Source organism: Pimephales promelas, chromosome 3 (assembly GCF_988280905.1).
Source record: "Pimephales promelas chromosome 3, fPimPro1.hap1.1, whole genome shotgun sequence".
Classification (NCBI taxonomy): domain Eukaryota; kingdom Metazoa; phylum Chordata; class Actinopteri; order Cypriniformes; family Leuciscidae; genus Pimephales; species Pimephales promelas.
Window position 1 is genome coordinate 5,722,854 of NC_142771.1, and position 22,653 is coordinate 5,745,506.

Sequence of the window (22,653 nt, forward strand, 5' to 3'; positions counted from 1 at the left end):
CTGCCCCCCAGCGTTTCAGATTTATTTAATAATATAATAATAAAACTCTACACAAGGTTCAAACAATCTCATAATAACGTTGTTTAATTACGTCCAGTATTAAAAAAAAATCATTAATGAGTTTTGAGAAAGAGATTGCTTAAAGTCACTTTGAAGAAAAGTCTGCTGCTATTTTAGCAAAATAAATACGAAACTATTAATATAGAGATTTTATTTTTATTTTTTATTAAAATCCGGTATTCATAAAATGCAAATAAATGCAGCTCTAAGCAGTTAATAATTATGGATTTCTAATGTGGGACAGCTTGTGCTGAAATCTGGGAAGTTATTTTTAGGTTAGAAATTGTTTGTTTTTGCAAGTGTGCATTGTAAAAATTAAACACTCCTCGTTAAATGTAGATTAGTTTGGTAATAGATAAGAGCCAACAGAAGTGACGTTTGTTTTTTGGATTAGAGCAGGTCTGACGCGTCGCTAATTTAAGAAAGCGAAAGTAAACTCCAAGCCAAATTTAAGACGAGGCCTCGTGTGAAAGACTGCGGACAAAAACTCATGTTCATGATACAATTATGATTTTATTATTGCTCTTTTGTGTGTGTAAATCATGTACATTAAGTTTATTGTTGTAGCAATACTCCTGGTAGTCGCTGATGGTACGTATTTTCACTTTACGTTGAAACGCGAAAATAGCCTTCGAGTTTTTCTTTCTCATTTATTAAAGAGATCAGTTACTCTTTTATTTCTCTATAGGCTTCACTTTGCGAGGTCCATCAGCTCCTCTGGTTGCTCTTCTAGGATCTTCACTGGTTTTGCCCTGTTATACTGAACCTTTACCAGTGAAGGGTCTGGAGGTGGAGTGGAGAAGAACAGACTCTGAAGAGACTCTGGTTCATTTGTTTCTTGAAGGTGAGAGTCGACCAGAGGTCCAACAGCAGGATTATCAGGACAGAGCTCATTTCTTTACTGATCAGATTCAACATGGAAACTTCTCCCTCCGTCTGGACAATCTGACAGCTGAAGATGAGGGAAATTACACATGTAAAGTTTACAGTCAACGGGATTCAGGAGAGACTGAGGTTCAAATAAAAGATGTTGGTGAGTGAAAGCTACTTCAATTCTGTTGAAAATTACAATCAAATGGCTATTTTTGTGGTGTTTTATGTGTTTGTTAAACCATTATTCTTTCAGAGCGTCTGCTGGTATCAGGATCGAGTCGCTCCATGTCTGCATATGTGGGTGATGACGTCACTCTGAACTGCTCTATCGACTCTCACATCAAACCTGAACACATTGAAGAGGTTTCATGGAGGAAAACAGATGAAGATGATGATATTCCGGTTCTGCTCTTCCAGAACAATGAGGCTTTTCCAGGTTCATCAGATTTGCAATACAGAGACAGAGTTGAGTTCTTCACTGATGAAATCCCCAAAGGAAACTTCTCTCTCCGACTGAAGAGTGTCAGAACTGAGGACAAAGGAGTTTACATGTGTCATGTGTTTGCTGGAGGACTTTCAGCCAATACAACTGTAGTACTGGAGAGACTGGGTGAGTCGACAAAACATGGCAAAATAAATAATGCAGTCTGTTAACACTAGCCAACCTTCCTCAGAGGCTATTGTGTAAACAAGATTGTACTTTAGCTTCACACTTGGTGTGAAAAGTATCTATCTTTTATACATTTGGGGCCAGATTTAATTTAAAAGGATAAATTAGTGTGAGATAGCATTAGCAATGCCATCAATAGCGTCAATAGGAGTGTAAAGTTTTATGGCATTCACAGTAAAACTAGGCATCTGTTTACAGACACAGCAAACAACCTGACAAGCAAACATGAGAACATTCATACGGCATGCCAAACACACGGGTGCCATATATATATAGGCCCCTGGTGTTTTTGGCTGTTGTGATGATGTCATAACCGTCTTGGACTTCTGATTCACTGATATATTATTATACATGTTTCCCAGAAGTAATTTTTTACAGTAACATTTAGGCCTACAGTTATGGAATGCCAAAGCTGACTTAATTAAAAATAAATATATACATAAATAAATATATGAAGAAATGTAAAAAAGCAAAAATACAAAAATAAATACATAAATAAATATACGAAGAAATGTAAAAAAGTACAAATAAATGAGTATTTATACTTTTATTTCCATATTTATGTATAATTGTATTTTTTCACATATTTATTTATTTATTTCTACATTTATTCATTTATTTATTTCCACTTTTATTTATTTCCACATTCATTTATGTATTTATGTTTTTATGTCTACATTTATTTATTTTCACATTTATTTTTTTCTACATTTATTTATTTCCACATTTAATTATTTCCACATTTATTTATTCCAACATTTCTTCCTCCGTATTCTAATGAGGGGGGCGTGTTTTAACACAGACATCAGCAATCGACCTCAGAATGGCAGTGCTGAACCTTTGAGGCCACAGTGACACCTTGTGGTGTTTGACCAAACGAAACGCAAGAGCTGTGCAGGCAATATCACATTTTAAGTCATGTTTATCACCCTAACCTAAGCCTATGTAGGGTAGGCTATATTAACACACATAGCAGATAGCACACATGAACAGAAACTGCACTTCAACGGGTCTGATAGCAGATACTTGGACATGAAAGCGCGTGAAAGTATTCACTATAACAATGTAAATGCGGTGGATAGGGCTGATAGCTTGCGTTTGGCTTGCGTTTATTGTCGATGAGACTCGCGCACAAAACGCGACTCAAAACACAGTTTACATTCGTTTCCTCATTTTGTATGCATAACTGCGTAAGGAAACGCGAATGTAAACCGCGCATTGAGTCACGTTTTGTGTGCGAGATGCTGCTAGACACTGATTAATCACAAGGCACCAATTTTGAATTATTCTTAAATTAAACAATCATGGGGCATGTAATCTAGTGAGCCTCGCATCTCACGCCATGCAATCTGTATTAATATTTTGACTTTTAATGACTTATTGACTTTTGTTCATTTTATTTTACTGATAACAGCCATAGTGCCTTATTATTATAATAACTGAGTAGTTTATCGATTGATATTAAGAACTTGACATATATGATGATGTAGCTAAGCCTACCTATTTAATAAGGTTTGGGGAGATATAAAATCAATTATAGGGGGAAATATCACCAGGACCATGGGCACGACCGGTGCTGTTTGAATGGGCATTATTCTTCTGTGCTCCATGGCGTGAGATGTAGCTCACTGCGTTTACATGAGCCCCTTTTGTTTGATTTTAAGAATAATTCAAAATTGATGACTTTATCAGCAGATCAGTAGCTATCTAAGAGCAGCATCCATGTTGGTTGCGTTTTAAACATTTGAATTGTCACCTGTTATGCATACAAAATGAGGAAACGCGACTGTAAACCACTGAGTCGCGTTTCAAACTGATCAGTATGCTTGCGTAGGAGTCAGTGAAATGTGCGCTGGTTTCTCTCCGCGTTCTGCGCTGGTGTGCAAGTCTTATCGACAATAAACCCAAGCCAAACGCAAGCTATCAGCTATTCACCGCATGTTATTCATAGTATACTTTCACGCACTTTCATGTCCATTGTCCAAGTATCTGCTATCAGACCCGTTGAAGACAGTTTCTGTTCATGTGCGTTATGTTAGTTTAGGCTATAGCCTACCCTACATAGGCTACAGTTAAAGGCTATTTTTAGCCGCCGGCGGCCGTATAGGTCTTTAAGGGTTAAATGCTACCTTTAGGGTGATACAAATGACTTAAATGTGATATTGCCTGCACAGCTCTTGCGTTTCGTTTGGTCAAACACCACAAGGTGTCACTGTGGCCTCAAAGCTTCAGCACTGCCGCTCTGAGCTCGATTGCTTATGTCTGAGTTAAAACACGCCCCCCTCATTAACATACGGAGAAAGAAATGTTGGAATAAATAAATGTGGAAATAATTAAATGTGAAAATAAATAAATGTAGAAATAAATAAATGTGAAAATAAATAAATGTAGACATAAAAACATAAATACATAAATGAATGTGGAAATAAATAAAAGTGGAAATAAATAAATGAATAAATGTAGAAATAAATAAATAAATAAATGTGTGAAAAAAAACAATTATACATAAATATGGAAATAAAAGTATAAATACTCATTTATTTGTACTTTTTTACATTTCTTCGTATATTTATTTATGTATTTATTTTTGTATTTTTGCTTTTTTACATTTCTTCGTATATTTATTTATGTATATATTTATTTTTAATTAAGTCAGCTTTGGCATTCCATATACAGTAGCATTTTTCTAACCCTGTCACACCAGCATAATACAAAACCACAGCATGCACCTCAGCCTTAATATATTAAGCAACTGAATGTTTTTTTTTATTGTCACCATTGTTGAGGTTCATATGCTAATTTTTGAGTATGTGTCTGTGTCCATTTTAGTTAATAGATTTAAACACCAGTTGGTCAATTTGAGGCAAAGTTAACTTGAGTTTGAATTTAGTGTTAATTACAGTAAGGAACTGTACAATTAACAGTAAATTACCGGCAACAGCATTGCCAGTATTTTTCCATTTGCGGGACAATGTTCTACAGTGTACACATAATTTCAGTGGTCACTTTGTGCCTACGCACCGTTTAAACATCAGGCCCATCGAACACAAATCTGTTTGAAAGAGAGATGTCCCCAGAATGTGATGTTTTACAAGTATCAATAACAGTAAACATAATCTAGCCTCTTCCAGTTGGTAGTGTTGATCATTCATTGCAGCATTTAACCTTATTCTCATGTTTAAGAATCTGTAATCTGCTTGATTTATGCTACTGCCCACTGACATGCTTTTACATCTATTGGTAACCAGTTTTTTGGCCTTCAAACTTATTAAAATGCACATTTCAGGGAAATCAACATGTTTTCCTGGAGGTAATCCCCACAAATGTTTACTGCATGTCTAGTAAATCCTGACCAGTGGCGGCTGCTGGTCTTTCAAGGAGGGGAAGCTCATTTTCAGCCTAAATTATACAAATTCATTTATTTATATTGTAAAGATAACTTACATTGATAATATACAATAATATGTATTTAAAGGACAAGATAAACTAGTAGGGATGCACCGATGTGAACATTTTGGCCGATACCGATAACCGATAATTCTTTATATTTGAAAGCCGATAACCGATATATTGGCCGATAAATCTAAATCCAATTTTATATAATTTTTGAAAGCCTGATTGCAAAAACAAAAGTCTCACAATTAAAATCCATCCCCTAACACAATTGTAATGTTCTCATTATAATTTCATGTAGCCGATATGACAGCACATTTTGCACTTAACTATATTTTCCTTTTTGATTCCATTCATAATTATATAAATTAAATTGATTCAGTGCGGTTATACATAATGACGGATGTCTGTGTTTCACAGGTTTCTCTTCTCGGCACATAACTGTGTTGTTTTTCTGTTTCGTTGCTGGATTTGGAGCTGTGCTTCTGCTCTGTTGTCTGATCTACTGCAGAGTTAAAAACACAGGTGTGATTTGGAGGGAAAATCCTTTTATTTCTTGTGATTGTGTGACTGTAAGTGTTTCACTCGTTTAACTGTGTTTATTCTTCATCTTCTCTCCAGAAAACAGCAGAACAATCTGGAATCTTCATCTTTCTCTGGTCTTTTGTCCAAATGTCTGTATGTTCTCCGCCTTCATCCTCTGGGCTCTCACTGAAGGTGAGTTTAGTAGTTTAGATATAGCACTAGAAAGAATGTGGCAGATTTTAGTACTCTTGTTTTATTAGTCCAAATTTTGTTGTGAATGGACCTTTTTTTATTTGATTCTGTTCCAGGATTTCTCCATGAGACCGTCACTTGCTGCGCTCTGTTTATTCTGAGGCCTGTCATGTTGATTTGGGCTTTGTCTTATTTAAAGTATCTCCAAGGTATGTTAGGAAGTTTTATTATTCTTATTGTTAAAAAAAAAAAATAGCTATACAACCATAACGGTTTAACTGAACCCAACAGTAACAAACATAAATACTTCTTGGCCATGAAAACAAAACTTTCAAAACAACTTGTGACAACGATACAGTCTCTCACAGATCACTAGTAAAGAGAAATCGTACTAAATCGTCAAACTTCCCAACACGTGACCCTACATGAGTGATCACTGATTGGCTGTCAGATGCAAAAAAAAAAAAAACAATCACGTAAAAGTTAAAGTAACAAGTTTCCAGAGATGTATAAAGTACTAGAAACCCGGACTTGAGTAAAAGTACAAGTGCTCTATCAAAAAAGTGACTTGAGTAGAAGTTGAAGTGCTCTTTAAGCACCACACTTAAGTAGAAGTACTAAAGTATTCAACAGTTTTTTACTTAAGTATTGCAAGTAGTTTATTTTAAAATTCACTACTTAAATACTAAAAGTAAAGGTACAAGTATTGTGTCATGTAATTATTAAAGAAAGCAGTCAAAAGTTTGAACTAGCAATCAAATAAGGCGCTTTGTTTGGCGGGATAAAAATTTACTTTGGCGGCCGCCAAAAAATGTCATTGCAGGACGACCCCTGCATTAGTTGACAATGTGTGTGTCAATCAATACCATTACCCTATAAAATGGGCATGTGATTTAAGCAGCATGAAGGCAAACTTCATCAAACCTGATAACAGAGCCATCTACCGCTCTGGCAACGATAATGCAGGTTTGGAATGATTCGTAATATGTTTATAATTGTAACGAGTAACTAGCAGAACATAAAAAAATTATCGAAGTAAAAGTAAAAGTATGAGAAAAAAAAAAACAATACTCTAGTAGAGTACAGATACAGCATTTTAGTACTTAAGTACAGTAGTGAAGTAGTTCTACTTCGTTACTATACATCTCTGCAAGTTTCCAGAAAAAATAATACCCAAGTACAGATACTCAAAAAGTGTACTTAAGTACAGTACTCAAGTAAATGTACTTCGTTACTGTCCACCTCTGAGTACAAGCAATGAAACGGATGTGTAATAATATTCTATAATGACCTGATCTGATTTGTTCAACTCTTTCTGTCTACAGACAACATTAAAACATGGATCAGGTTTTTCAGAATAACCAGTGAATTTACTGTTTTCACAGTCGTTGTCTATTCAGGTGAGTAAATTATAATGTTTCACATCATGCTCATTATTCTGACATTAATAAAGCTTTATGAAATATGACCTGTTTTGATAACTTCAGTAGACTTGGTCAGAATTCAGCCATTAAATCTCACTCCACCCTCTCTTCTTCTAAAATCCCATCGTCCAACCCTGAATCCTCAAAATGATTAAAGTACAGATAGTGTCTACTATCCCAGGATTACTTCCTTTTTTGAGTTCTCAGAACATCTATTTCAGTGATATCTGTCGAGTAGAAACATGTCCTGCATATGCTGCTTTAGGACAACAGAAACGTCTCGGGTTTAAAATGTGGAGTGTTTGAAAGATTGTTCATAATAATACAATTACAGCTTTTTATAATTCACTGCATGTTCTGTTGTTGCCTTCATGATCATGTGATGTTATGACCTCATTTAAGTGTGTTTGTTTGACAAACACTGGCCAGTTCTCCACATCTTTAGATATCTTCTGTTCTTGCTCAGGACATCATTTATCTTGTGTGTCCTTTTCATTTGTATCTATTCCTCTAGTTCTTTTTGCATATGGCTGGAGAAAGAGTGCACATGATACAGACTGGGCACGTCGTGGAGTTTCTGGATTATGCTTTGGAGGAGTTCTGCTGTCTTCTCTCACCCTGAGTGGAAGTAAGAGCTCCTGTTTGATTTGATTCCTTACTTTAAAGCGGCAGGCTAAGTATAAGCACTGATTTATTAGGCTAATAATTAGATTACCAATGGTTTTGTTCATATACATTTATTTTACGTTTATTCTATAATTGTCAATAATGAAAATCAAATACATAAGTGGTAAGTTTTCAACTTGTAGACCTAACTGTGTGTCAATGTTTGTGTTTTAGTGGACCTCAGAAGGCTATGCAGTCAGGAGCGGCCAAGACGGGTTTCCTCAATCATACGAACTCTATGTGAGCACATTCTTATTGATTTACCCCAATATGAGTTATTAGAGTTGCTAAATACTATTAGCACAAAAAAAAAAAAAAAAAAAATGCTGATCATGTGCTCTCAATGCAGAATTTGGTAACACTTTAGAATACTGTATCTTACTTACTGCAGAATTAATAAGGAATTATTGACGAACTAATAGGTAATTCTTCATTAACTACTTCTTCACTACTGTTAACTACTAAGGAAGATGTGTTAACTAATCAGTATGTAATATAATTTTATGATTGTGTTAAGTATCAGTTAGTTAATCAATAACTAATGAATTCTGTCATACCTCCTGAAGAACTACTACTAATTATCTACTAATTAAGGTTCAAGAAAAATAACTAAGAAGTAACTACTGAACAGTCATACAAAACTAACCTCAGATTATTTGTATATTTTATATACAGTACTGTGTGTGTCTGTTTTCCTCAGCATAGAATGCCACTGAGTAAATTCATGTATTTGAGGCAACGACTGAGGGAAACTGAAAATATAGAGAACTTATTAGTAATTAATAAATAAGTATCAAATAATTCTGCAGGAATTACTTAGAAGCTGGAACAGTATTCTAAAGTGAAAATATAGGGAACCCATTAGTAATTAATAAAGAATTATCAAATAATTATCTAGGAATTAGGCTACTCATAATCTGAAACAGTCTTCTAAAGTGAAAATATAAGGAACTTATTAGTAATTAATAAATAACTTTTAAATAGTTCTTCAGGAATTACTTAAAACCTGGAACAGTATTCTAAAGTGACAATACAGGGAACCCATTAGTAATTAATAAATAATTATCAAATTAATTATCTAGGAATTAGGCTACTTATAACCTGAAACAGTCTTCTAAAGTAAAAATATAAGGAACTTATTAGTAATTAATAAATAATTATTAGATAGTCCTTCAGGAATTACTTAGAACCTGAAACAGTATTCTAAAGTGACAATATAGGGAACCCATTAGTAATTAATAAAGAATTAACACATACTTCTGACTCAAATCAAACTTACTGTAAATAAAAAAAATATTAGCATATATATATTAACGTAATCATCTAAATATTTGTAAAATACACGACACGAGTGAAAAAGGCAACAGTGGCAAGGAACCAAAACTCCATCAGGTGACAGAATGGAGAAAAAAACCTTGGGAGAACCCAGGCTCAGTGTATGTGGCTACCGCCATATTGCCGGAACTTGAATGGTGCAAAAGAAGTTTAAAATGTATAAGAACTAAGTATAATAATAAGGTGTTATATACATGAGATGTTTTTGCTTATTTGCAAATCATAGCCTAAGGTAAATGTCTGCACTTATTTTTCTTATTAGTGCTGAAGAATGACAAACTGAATACTGTGTATGACTGTTAATTAGTAGTTACTTCATAGTTATTTTTCTTGAACCTTAATTAATAGATAATTAGTAGTAGTTCTTCGGGAGGTATGACAGAATTCATTAGCTATTGATTAACTAACTGATACTTAACACAATCATAAAATTATATTACATACTGATTAGTTAACACATCTTCCTTAGTAGTTAACAGTAGTGACTTAAGTGTTAATAAAGAATTACCTATTAGTTCTTCATTAATTCCTTATTAGTTATGCAGTAAGTAAGATACAGTATTCTAAAGTGTTACCCAGAATTTTACATATGAGTGTTGATGAAGAACAAAAATGTAAAGGTAGAAAAGAATAATCCAAAATTTAAAATCTGTACGATTATTGGTGCTCTACTACTCAAACGAACAACATACTGTAAATGTGCTCGAGCACTGCTATTGTGATCATTTCCAAGCAATAAGTTACATTTAACTAAGTAAAATTAAATTTACTTAATGATTGGACGTGTTATGTGTCTACTGTAAGAATTTCAAGTGTCATGAGAATAGAAATGTGACTGAGACAAAAATGAACCTTTATAGACTTTTAGCCAGTCAGTCAGCGGTTTTCCTCACATCTGTACAATTGAGACAGTCAGTGCTCACTCTGTGGTTGGGAAAGAGAGAGTGAGAGTAAAAAAAGAGTTCATGTAGTGTTCCTGTAGTTCAGTAATGCATTCTTTCATTCATGCACTCTAAAAAATGCTATGTTGGCTTTAATTACCTTTTTTATGTTAACATTTGGCTTTAATTAACTCTTTTATGTCAACAGGTCCCATGTTACTAGGTTACGTTGGATTTATGTAATTTATTATTTATGTCATGGATTAACTTAAGTTAATTACATAAGATTCATCCAATGCTGTTTAGTTGAATAAGGTCTTAAGGTCTTAATTTTGTCCTAAACAATTAAGTTAATTAAGTTCAATGAGATTTTCTTTGTCAGTGTTGATTGGTCATTATTGAAGACACCTGATGTTAACAAGCAGAATCACTGATGGAGAAAATCTCTTTTTTTTAAGTCACCGTTATGGCGATCAGTGTTTGCTTTAGTTGGGCTCTTGACCCTTAAGTTATTAACTTTAGATTTAGTTTGGCTGCTGTATCTGAGTTATAACACTCGAACGAACAAAGAGAAAAGTTGATCAGGTGGTGTTGGTTATTTTTTGACAATCATAATTCAACCTGAATCACTGAACTCATTTAGAGTGTAATCTCTGACTTTAATGTATTTTGTTGATTCCAGCATCACTGTTATTTTACAGCATATGATCCAGAATAGTCTAAATAATCTAGAGGATTTCTAAAAAGTTGTTCTGATAAAACAAAATGTTTCTTTTGGGCACACACAGACATCAAGAATCAGTGTACGAATCTCAACAATGGTGACAAACAAAATATTCAATTAGGGAAAGGAAATTACTAAGACAATTCTGATCATAATTTATTCATTGCACAATGCATGATGGGATCCATGCATGAATGATTCAAGGGGTCAAGAGCCCAACTAATGCAAACACTGATCTCCATAATGGTGACTTAAAGCCACACTATGCATGATTTCAGTTTTTGTCAAACTGTGAACCCTAGAGTCGCTGTGGAGTACTTGTACTGTTGTAAATAGCACTTATGCAGAGATGTTTCTGGGGGAGAGACGCCCAACATCGCTCACGCTCAACCCGAAAATAGTCATATAACCATTGCAATAACTCCGAAGCTATTCAGTTAAGGTAAAAAAAAAACTGCATAGTGCTGCTTTAAATTCCTTTTAGGATAATTGAACTTAATTAACTTAATTGTTTTGGGCAAAATTAAGACTTTTAACCTTATTAACTAAACAGAATTGGATTAATTGAAAAAATGGGACCTGTTGACATGAAAAAGTTAACTAAAGCCAACACAGCATTTTTTTAGAGTGTGCTTTGCTCTCTTTTTTTTAGCTCTTTGGTTGGAGATTTTTTTCTTGTCTTTTTTTCAATTGTTCCAGTTGTTCTCCTCATTTGCATCTCCCTCTCCAGGTAATGCCTGAATACTGATTCATATATTCATATATAATTACATTTATTTGCAACATGTAGTTTTAAATTCCTCCTGTTTACATTGTTTTGTTTGTCTGTGTGTGTAAAAATCCAGTTGATTATAATTCAGCCAATTTCAGCTCATAGAACTGTGTGTGAAAGTAAATGCTGAATGAAGTTAATGAAGAGCTCCCCAAAAACACTAGACTCTTATTTCAGTGATTTTAACATTTATGTTTCAGATCTTCTATCTTTGTTGCATTGTTTTTTTTTTTGTTTTTTTTTTCAATGGGAAAATAATAGACTTTTTCTCTTATTTTAGCACTTTTTGTTGTACCATGGGTTGCAGCAGTGCTGCTTCTCTGTATACCACTTTTATCTCGTCTACAAGCAAAATTAAAATGTAAGTACATGCTGAAAAACATTATTGTATTTGTATAGATGTGAAAAGAGTAAAACTCAGAATAATATGCATGAATTTGATTTTGGATACTAAATGATAATACATTTCTTATATAAAAATATACGCTTAATTCATAATATTTGCAAAAAACAACAACATGATTTTAAGTCAGCATGAACTAATTATACTAACCCTATTTTTTTCTTTTTTTCCTTTTTTTATGAAACGGCTGTCTAAAATAAACAACAACAAAAATCTGGGACTTGATTTCATCCACTGGTTTGTTGATATTGTGAGTGAGCGGTGTGTGTAACTGAATTGAGGCATATCTGATAGTGAGTGTCTTAAAGTGAATCCTCTCATGAGAAGATGAAGTTATGGCATTTTTCCTTAAGATTCCAATGTTAAAAACAAAAAAACAAAGAAACACACAGATGAATTGTCCATCATTCAATAACATTAATAAAGAACATAAATATAGTGTCATAAATTTTGATTTCATGTCACTCTTCTCAATTGATCCTCGTCAGATTTGAGTTCAGATCTTGTGAAAGTTTATGAATTCAGAAGGTGATGTTTTCATTCACAGTTCTCCAGAGAGGATGGATAACATCATTGTGGATGATAACAATACCACTCCTGGATATCATCATTGTGATTTATTTTCTTCTAACCGTATTGGAAAGGGAGAAAGGTGGGTCAAATTACTCTATTTTATTAACTCTTTACAATAAGGTTCATTAGTTAACATGAACTAGGAACAATTCTTCTTCAGCATTTATTCATTTGAGTTCATATGAATTTTAACATCTACTAATACATTATTAAAATCAAAGGTTGTAACATTAGTTAATGCACTATGAACTATAGCAATGAACAAATGAACTAAAATTAACAATGATGAATAAATTCTGTAACAAATGTATTGCTCAATGTTAGTTTACGTCAGTAAATATATTAGCTAATGTTTAATGAACCTCATTGAAAAGTGTTACCTTTATTTTATTGTCATTTTATTAGTTCATCCAGAAAAAAATACACTTTCTTAAAGTCGTTTTGTTAGTAGACTTGTTATGGGAAATCACAAAGACTTGCTTTTATGTAAAGACAAATATTTAATGCAAGGACAAATAAAGGTTTACATTTAAACAGCGTTTTGTAAGAGATGTGCTGATCAGAAATGTTTTGTTTAATCATCAGATTACTTGGGATGGATCTGCGTCATTTTATTTATAGAAGTCCTGAAGATGATGGTGATCTTTGAATACTGTATGACAGGTATTATCCATCACTGACTTACAATACTAAGGGTCCTTTATTACCCCACACTTTATTTATAAAAGAGCAGAAAAATATGCTGCTAAGAAGTGGAAATGACAGTACTGTGGTGTTTATGTTGTATATAAGCAAATTAGCAAATTAAAGCATTAAAATGTTTTAGGCTGTTTGAATGTAAAATGTATAAATAATTATTGACATTATTATACAGTAAATTAATTAATAAATTAAACTTATATAAAGCCGATAAATCGTTTAGACTTTGTGCTTACTAAACTGCACATTGTTTAAATTTCTCAATGATCACTTCATTGGTCACAACTGGTGCTTTTGTAACGAGACTGAACTGTGTTTCTGAAAGTAATCAGATTCCTTCATTTATGTATTTATTTATTTATTTGTTGTTGTTGCAGCCTTATGCTAAATCACTTTAATTTGTCCCACAATCAACATTCCAAATATAATGGAAAAGCAAGAACCGTATTTGTGATTGAATTTTGAAAAATTATTAAGAAGAAAAAACTGATATATCACATTGACACACGGGCATTAAAGAGCAGCTGTCAGGATTTACTGAAGACACGCGGTGAAACATTAGCACTGAAAAAGTTACATTGACTGATTGATTGATTGATTGATTTGATTGATTGATTGATTTTCTTCTCATCCTTTTGGCGTTGAATCAGTTTTCAGTTGTGTTTTGACACGGGCAGAACGTTCAGGAAACCAGAGACGACAACAGACTGAGACAAACCAACAACGATCAAATACATGTAATTACTCACTGATGAATCTTAATGAATCCTAATTAAAATTAAATCATCCTAATTAGCATAAATACAATAAACTGTATTTTATTTATGCTCTTTAATATTGCATTGAGAAGAGCTCAGTTTAATTAATGCAACTAATTGATTGTGTGTGTGTGTGTAGTGGATCTCTGTAATTTCATCATGTACGTGTTTGGAGCAGTTGGTCTTGTGTTGTTGAACTCTGTTACACTGACAGCAGAACTGATCCTCAAAGCACGTAAGTACATATCTAAAATATTAGATTACATTATACAAATCTTTTAACATTACACAGTTTTATCTAATTACACAAAAAATCATTAAACAAACACAACAGGGTTATATTACACAACTACTAAAATCTGCTTTACTTGTTGCTTTCAGATGTCCAGTTCATCTTCCTTTCACTAATGTTATTCTATCATTTTAAAGGTAACGGTGAGCGCGTCTTGAAGGATCTGAGACTCATCGTCTTCCCTTCCGAATGTGTCTTTGCCTTGTATTGGCTGATTTTAGTAATGCATGCTTACTGTAAGTATCTTTTTATTTAATTTTATTATTGTTATTAGGGGTTCAAGTGCCTAAATTTCCCATGATCAGCATTCTCTCCTAAAGTGATCAGGCAGAAACTTTGATACTTTGAGGGATGGCGGTTCTCACAGCGTCAGCGTCACCAAGACTCGCTCCGATCAGCCTGATGGTGGCGCTACACTGATCAAAAGTAGCCTACGTAATGGCCGGTCGTCACAGCATCAAGTGTATTATATTTGACCCAAGCCTAATATGACAGTGAACAGGAGTGGGTCTGATGGGTCACTGGTTTATTTGCCAGTCTCTATAATGCTGATTTGTAACAGATTCAAACGGTTATTGAAATGAAGGAGGTTCAGTGCTGGTAAAATGAGACTAACATTCACATACTCCTTACAGAGACTGATTTACACTGTGATTCTGCGTTTCCCTTAATTATTAACATTTTAAACAACTCTCTCTCTCTCTCTCTCTCTCTCTCTCTCTCTAATGTCTCCTGTCACACAGGGAAGGATGTTACAACTAAGTAAGTTCATATTTTTATTCAATAAAGCTCTTATATAGGTGTGATGTCCCTGTCAGTCCTTCCTTGTGTGTGTGTGTTGCGTCTGTATTGTCTGCAGGTTGTGGTGTGATTGGGAGCACCGGTGCGCAGGTTCTTCGTGCTCTACAAAAGCTGTCTGGGTTTTTGTTGGTGGGTTGGCTTCTGCTCTGATTCGGCATGGCGGTTCTGGAGGTGTCGCGTCGATACGGATAGCTGTGAATAAGCTGTGGCTTATGTTAGCGGCAAGAGAAGTGACTCAGGAGAGCACTGGGTTTAGCCCTAATGAACTCGTTTTTGGGCATATCGTTCGTGGGCCGTTAGCGGTTGTGCGAGATGGATGGTTGCCTACTGAACCAGCGAAAAAGTGGACAGAATATGTGGATGGTTTTAAAAGACGACTTTTTGAAGCGGTGAAATGGTGATCCTGGAACCTGAAACGTTTGTATGATCGTATTGGCCTTGTTGCCTATGGTTTCATCTCCGTTTAAAGCTAGGTGTGCCGGTCCTTACGTTATTTTACGACGAGAATCTGATGAAAATGATGTCATCAGTACTCCAGAGAGAAGAACTAAAACTCTGGTATGTCACGTGAATTTGCTAAAGTCTTATTATGTACGGGAAGGACGGACATTTCACGAAACCGAGTCCGTTGCTTTGTCCAGATCAGAGCTCATCAATGGATGGGTTGCCGTCGATCGATTATGAGGAGGCCGTTGAACCTGAAGACTGTGTTCTGTGTCCTCGGTTAAGTAATTCGGAAACTTTGAGAGATTTGTCAGCATTTCTGGAACATCTTCCTACTGAAAGGCGTTTTGTGTTGGCTAAGTTAATTCAGGAACATTCGTCCATGTTTTCTGATGTCCCTTCACAGACGCATGTAGTACAGCATGATATTGACATAGGTGATTCCCCTCTGATACGTCAGCGCTTTTATAGAGAGCCTAAGTCCCTCCCCTTCCGGTCGACCACCATGGGACCTTATTTCGGAAAAATATTGAATGGTAGTCAATGGCGAGAGACAACAAATATTTTGATCTCGTTTGAATTGTGCCCTGAATTACACATATGATGTTTGACAATTTAAAAGATACATTTTAAAGTAAAGAAAGTCGCAGTTTGATGTAAAACCGTTGAGGTATAAGACTGTGAAAATATGTAATTACAAAGACTAGCTACAAACCCCAAAGGCGCACATTTTCTCTCAATGAATGAAGCTAACTTTACTGAGTCTAATGTCTGTCATTGTTTCTATAGTCTTACGTTATAATCGTAACGTTACGCCATCATGCCTGAGTGTTTTGTGCCAGACCGCACACACACGAGCAGCGGATCTCGCTCGTTGTTTCGCTTCTGGGAGATGTAGTTCACAGATCGATTTTCACATAAAACTAAATGTTGCTCTTCTGTTGTATGACAAACTGTGACGTTTTTGACTTTCAGAATTATCTTTTAAAGGAGAACTCCGGCGAACAATGAACCTTTGGTCTAATAAAACATCGGTACATAGTCAATCGTTCTCTGAGATTTGTTTTCATGATAATCGAATGTAAAGAGTTTTATCTCTAAAAACTGTTTAGCGTATAATGCTAGTAATGGGGGCATTGACTAAGTAAAAAGAAATCGCAAGTTTATACCACTAACAAGGCTCAAAATAGCCCCACACTCACACAGTAACATAATGAGGCTCCATACATGCAAAACGAAGCATTGAGAACTTTGTAAGTGTACAGACCGTTTAATAAGAAGATACTTTTTAAAGACAGTTCACTTCGCGTATACAGACAGGAGCCATCTTAAAAAATAGTCTCGATAAGTCAAACCACGAACGTCGTGCTGAGTGATCTGAACTCTATGAAGTTCAACGAACTTCTGAACTGTATGAACGGCGTTCGGGGATCGACTTATCGAGACTATTTTTTAAGATGGCTGCTGTCTGTATACGCGAAGTGAACTGTCTTCATAAAGTATCTTCTTATTAAACGGTCTGTACACTTACAAAGTTCTCAATGCTTCGTTTTGCATGTATGGAGCCTCATTATGTTACTGTGTGAGTGTGGGGCTATTTTGAGCCTTGTTAGTGGTATAAACTAGCGATTTCTTTTTACTTAGTCAATGCCCCCATTACTAGCATTATACGCTAAACAGTTTTTAGAGATAAAACTCTTTACATTCGATTATCATGAAAACAAAACTCAGAGAACGATTGACTAGGTACCGATGTTTTATTAGACCAAAGGTTCATTGTTCGCCGGAGTTCTCCTTTAAATTGACAAACATCATATGTGTAATTGAGGGCACAGTTCAGACGGAATAAAAAGATAAGTTCTCTCGCCATTGACTACCATTCATATTTTTTTCCGAAATAAGGTCCCATGAGCCGGAAGCGGAGGGGCGGGACTTAGGCTCTCTATAGCGTACCGTGGGAGAAAAGGAAACAACTGGAGTCGGAGGTTGAGTATTTGATTGTTAATAATCTAGCCGTTCCATCACTCTCAAGTTGGTCATCTCCTTGTTTGTTAGTAAAGAAAAAGGATGGGACATCTAGATTCTGTACAGATTATTAAAAATTAAATGCAATTACGAAGCCAGATTCGTTTCCGCTACCACGTATGGAAGATTGCGTGAATTGGGTGGGTACAGCGAAATATATTAGCAAGTTTGACTTGTTAAAAGGATATTGGCTGGTCCCGTTGAGCGAACGTGATCGTGAAATCGCCTCTTTTATTACCCCAGATGGGGCATATTCCTATAATGTGATGAGTTTCAGACTGCGAAATGCTCCGGCCACATTTCAACGGTTAATGAATCAGGTGGTAGCTGGGCTTGAGGGGTGCGCAGTTTACTTGGACGATTTAGTCGTGTATAGTGATTTATGGGAGGAACATTTATTCCGAATTCAGGCTTTGTGCGATCGGTTGAAAGAGGCTCGGCTCACTGTAAACCCAGCGAAGTGTGAGTTCGCTCAGCCCACGGTGACGTATCTAGGCAAGGTCGTTGGGCATGGCATTGTTCGACCAGTTCATAGATATCTATATAAAGGCTAGATGTCTTAAGGCGGAGTTTCTATCGTCATCACCGGCGGCCATCTTGTCACAGGCAAGCTGATGTAAGAGAAAATACTCAAATACACTTATCTCGTTGAAATCTTGACGGATTTACAAACGGTTTGATTTCTTACAAACTTTATTAACGTGGCTATAATTATCTGGATGATTTTTTATTTATACACTTATTATTCATAAGTATGCAGTGTCATAACTACGTCTCTGACGTTTACAACAAACCATTTGAAAATCGGTAGAAGTTATGGTCATTTAAATAGTACATGTACCATTAACACAATGTTACGAGTGAGCGAGCTGCCTGTGACAAGATGGCCGCCAGGTGCAGACGTCGATCTCCATTGGCCAGCAGCGTGGACGAGATATCTAGCCTTTATATACATATCTATGGACTAGTAGATGCAACAATTGAGGCCATCAGTAAGTATCCTCCACCCTGTACGAAGCGTGAGTTGATGTGTTTCTTAGGGATGGTGGGGTACTATCGAAATTTTTGCAGAAATTACGTCAGTCGTGATTTATTGTGATCATAATCCCCTTACGTTTTTGACGACCCTTCAAGATCCTAATCAGAGATTGATGCGCTGGTCATTATTCCTACAACCTTATAACTTGGAGATTCGCCATATAAAGGGAACTGAAAATGTTTTGGCGGACGCATTGTCCCGGGGACCTGTGTCTTGAGAGTTAATGTATTGTCTTTATAGACCCTTTTACAGTTGGTAAACATGGTGACGTTTTTTTGTGGGCGGAGCTTAGGTGGAGGCAGAAAGATCCATCTGGCCGCTTCACTAACGCTAGTTAGCAAGGATTGTTAGCTTGTTTTTTTTAACAATGACTGGAGAAAATCCGATATTATCTTAATGTGTAAGGTCACTCAGTGTCCAGGACCGCGATTGTTATTTCCAAAAGTTATTTTTAACGGACGGAACCAGATTGGCCGACCCGTAGCCGCCTACACGCTCACTCAATGCATGGATGATCTGACAGGATTAACGTTACGTTACGTTACCTCGGTTGAGTGGCCTGACTTCTACACCTACCTTACAGAGAAACCGATCGTAAAGAGAAACTGAGGGCATATAAATCTTTAGATGCCTATATGGTCCTGTACAAGACTTGTGTACGATCCGCAGTTCTGCCGAGCCAGCGCCGAGACCACGACAATGTAAAGAGTGACATTACAGTGCGATTTTAATGATGTGAATATTTTCTAGAAATAAAAGTTCCAGATACAGCATATTCATTTTTCATCAATTCTTGCACCAAACAACACAACAAGATGACATTTAATAATAGTAACAATTATTTAAGCTCCTTATTATAGCTGAATCGGTGCTGTTTTGCATTGGCCGCCTCCAGTTTTCACTTTGTTTTGCCTCCAGCTAGCGCCGTGACGTAACTGTGACGTCGGCGCAAAAGGGGTCTATTGTGTTCTTTTCTAGGTTCCAGGTCGAGAAATAGTGAGTGTATGGTAGCGAAGGACATGTGCTCTGATACAGGGTCAGAGTGACCTCGATATGCTTGGATACATGGAGCTTCCTGTGGGGTTTACCCTGTAATTACAGAGGGGTTTTTTTATGGGGGAAGGTGTGATGTCCCTGTCAGTCCTTCCTTGTGTGTGTGTGTTGCGTCTGTATTGTCTGCAGGTTGTGGTGTGATTGGGAGCACCGGTGCGCAGGTTCTTCATGCTCTACAAAAGCTGTCTGGGTTTTTGTTGGTGGGTTGGCTTCTGCTCTGATTCAACATGGCGGTTCCGGAGGTGTCGCGTCGATACGGATAGCTGCGAATGGCCGAACTTCGGCTTAATTCAAAGAATAATGTGTTATAAAGTGCCATTTGCATCAATGTAAATGTATTCGTTCTCTCCTTATTTTTGGTGATTCTTTGGAATCACAACAGAGGCCATGTATGTGCATTCAACTGCATATGAAGAGTTCAGATGCAAAAGCCTCTAAGTGACATTTGAAATTTTCTTTTAGAATGATCATTTTTATCAAGCTTGTATATTTAAGTTCAGTGATTTCACTTAAATGGCAATGATAATTACCTATTAATAGTTATTTAAGTGAAATTACTGAACTTAAATATACAAGTTTGATAAAAATCATCATTCAAGAAGAAAATTTCAAATGGCATTTAGAGGCTTTTGCATCTGAACTCTTCATATATCAATGTCAAATCTGTAATTGTGTTTTCTAACACAGATTTACACACAATCAAAGGAACACACATCAAAGACACAGCCGTCAGCTCAGGGTAATGCAATAATTATGTGTGAAATCTGCAAGGTTTGACATCTTCTCAGAGTTCAGATGTGTAGTTGCTGAATAACAATATCTTGTTTTAAACACAGATCTCAGCAGAGACTCATGAAATGGAGAATCTGTCCACACCTGATTCTGCTGTTGTTTCACAGACACAGTGATTGAGAATCGGACTCTTCCACATTTCTCCTGCGACTGACTTCCCTCTTCGTCTGTAAAAGAGAAGTTCGTCTGGGGTAAAAACCAACTCAGTTTGACTGAAGACTTTGAAATGTGTTGTTTTCTGTTGCACTGTAGGACAGTTTTATACTGGTTGTTGAATCATTTCAACAGTAAACCATGGCAGTATTAAAAATTATGCTTCTTATAAACAAAATGTTTTTGTTTGTTTTTTTTAGATTTCGGTACAGCGATTTTCTGAATGTATTTTGTTCTAAATAATGTGAGTATTTATCTTTGACTATTTAGTTAAAAGACAAGTTCGCTATTTTACACTTAAAGCCCTGTTTCAAGATCGTTTCTGATGAAATAGAGCGGCTAAGATTAAAATTTGGACACATGCTGCTGTCCTGAGACATTTCGCTTTCTGTGTTTGCAGAAACTGCTGAATTTTTCCTTAACGGAGTTTCACATGTTTTGTAAATGTTTATGTGGTTATTGCACCAGTATTAGGCATCGGCTTTTATGGACAGGCTGTTTTTACTTTCAAATCAAAATGGATCTGCTTGTGTTTGTCTTTTTATTTTGATATTGTCTCAGGGTACTGTATTCAGCAATACACTGAAGTTGATGAATTGGATTTGCCAAATATATTTATGTATTACAAATCCTTTTGTAAAGTGTCTGAATTTAGTCTATGTGTGTGTGTGTATGTGTGTGTGTGTGTGTGTGTGTGTGTGTGTCATACCATAATAAATGCTCATAGAATGCTTTCTATTGAAGTCTTCAAGCTCATCATTTATGAAAAAAAAAAAATCTGCTTAAAGTGTTCAGTCGTCCCATGCTCATCTAGAAGATTGTCATTTAGTTTTATCTAATTGATCTGTTGTCATCTAACAATGATATACAATGAAGATTAATTAACCTCAATCAATAATATGAGCCCTAGTGGAAAAATATGAATAAACCTACATCACCTCTGCTCTCTTTGGTGAATCTGGTTCATTTAAAAGTTGTTGGTAAGTTCTTGGACAAGTGTTGGTAAGTTCTTCACATGCTGAAAAGTATTTTCCTAAATTTACAATAGCAATGTAATTGGGTAGGTAAATCTATAATTTAAGTAACATTTCAAACCATATGATTGGTCAGCACACAGACATCATCACTTTACGTAATATTCATAAGACAAGATAGTTGCATTGTCAACACATCTTAACAACAAAAAAAATCTCTCTGCGAAATAAGGAAAGGAAATACATTTTTTTATTTCCATCAAGATGTGCATTTTTGGTAAAGATCTTGTATTGACGATGCAAGAGTCCAGCACTCTCAATGACTTTCAATGAGTTTAAGATCAGGACTCATGAGGAGCCGATTTAGTGTGAAAATAATTCTTCATGCTCCTCACAACCTTCTTTCACAGTCTGAGCCTGATGAATCTTGATATTGTTCTTCTGGAATATGATGATGTCTAATACATGGCAATTAGGGTTAGAAGACCTGTTGCCAAACATGTAACATGATAGAAAGATAATAATCGATCCAGTTATACCCCCGGGGTTCACAGACTACTCTTAAGACAGTCTCGCACTAAAATGCATGTTTGAGCTGTTTTAACTGACAGCAACTTGCACTGACATACTTAAAATATGTCAGTGCCATTGTTCGGTCTCAAGATGCACACCAGTAGCGTGTGTGTTTTTCTAAGGCACATTTATAAAAGCTACTTAAATGTCCTAATTAAATTTAGGCCTAATCCTGCCTTAATCTATTGGTGCTTTTCCCCAGCTCGACTTGACTCTGCTCGGCTCGCCTTTCTTTGGTTTTCCACTGTGTAAAAGTTGTACCTGTTTCTGCTTTCAGAGATGGGCAGTATTTAAATTACAAAATGCTGAAAAGTAATTAAATACGTATTTCAAATACATGTAAATTGTATTTTCCTTAACAAAAATAAATCAAATGTTATGTGCATATCGTCAGTAAAACCGGTTCCTTGATTAGTAGCAAATCACCTTCACCTGCTTTCAGATGGAAGATATGATGCAGATATGAGTGTTAAATTAACACTCAAGAGTGTTAAAGTTAATGAGATAAAGTGATGAAGGTCAGGTTATTTTAACAAGATTAAGGATGGGACATACAAAA

The 22,653-nt window shown here is 35.6% G+C and overlaps 1 protein-coding gene across 1 annotated transcript; it reads left to right on the forward strand.

Annotated features, from left to right (window-relative positions):
* Window positions 1-379: 379 nt before the first annotated feature.
* On the forward strand, window positions 380-20,550 carry LOC120490925 (uncharacterized). Its single transcript, XM_089129045.1, has 19 exons — window positions 380-651; window positions 749-1,093; window positions 1,187-1,543; window positions 5,417-5,521; window positions 5,618-5,713; window positions 5,830-5,922; window positions 7,039-7,113; window positions 7,652-7,765; window positions 7,978-8,043; window positions 11,396-11,473; window positions 11,796-11,876; window positions 12,466-12,570; window positions 13,077-13,154; window positions 13,841-13,927; window positions 14,088-14,183; window positions 14,378-14,476; window positions 14,984-15,002; window positions 20,290-20,341; window positions 20,439-20,550. The coding sequence occupies exons 1-19, from the start codon at window positions 603-605 to the stop codon at window positions 20,508-20,510; spliced, it is 2,067 nt and encodes a 688-aa protein (XP_088985171.1). The 5' UTR covers window positions 380-602; the 3' UTR covers window positions 20,511-20,550.
* Window positions 20,551-22,653: the final 2,103 nt, after the last annotated feature.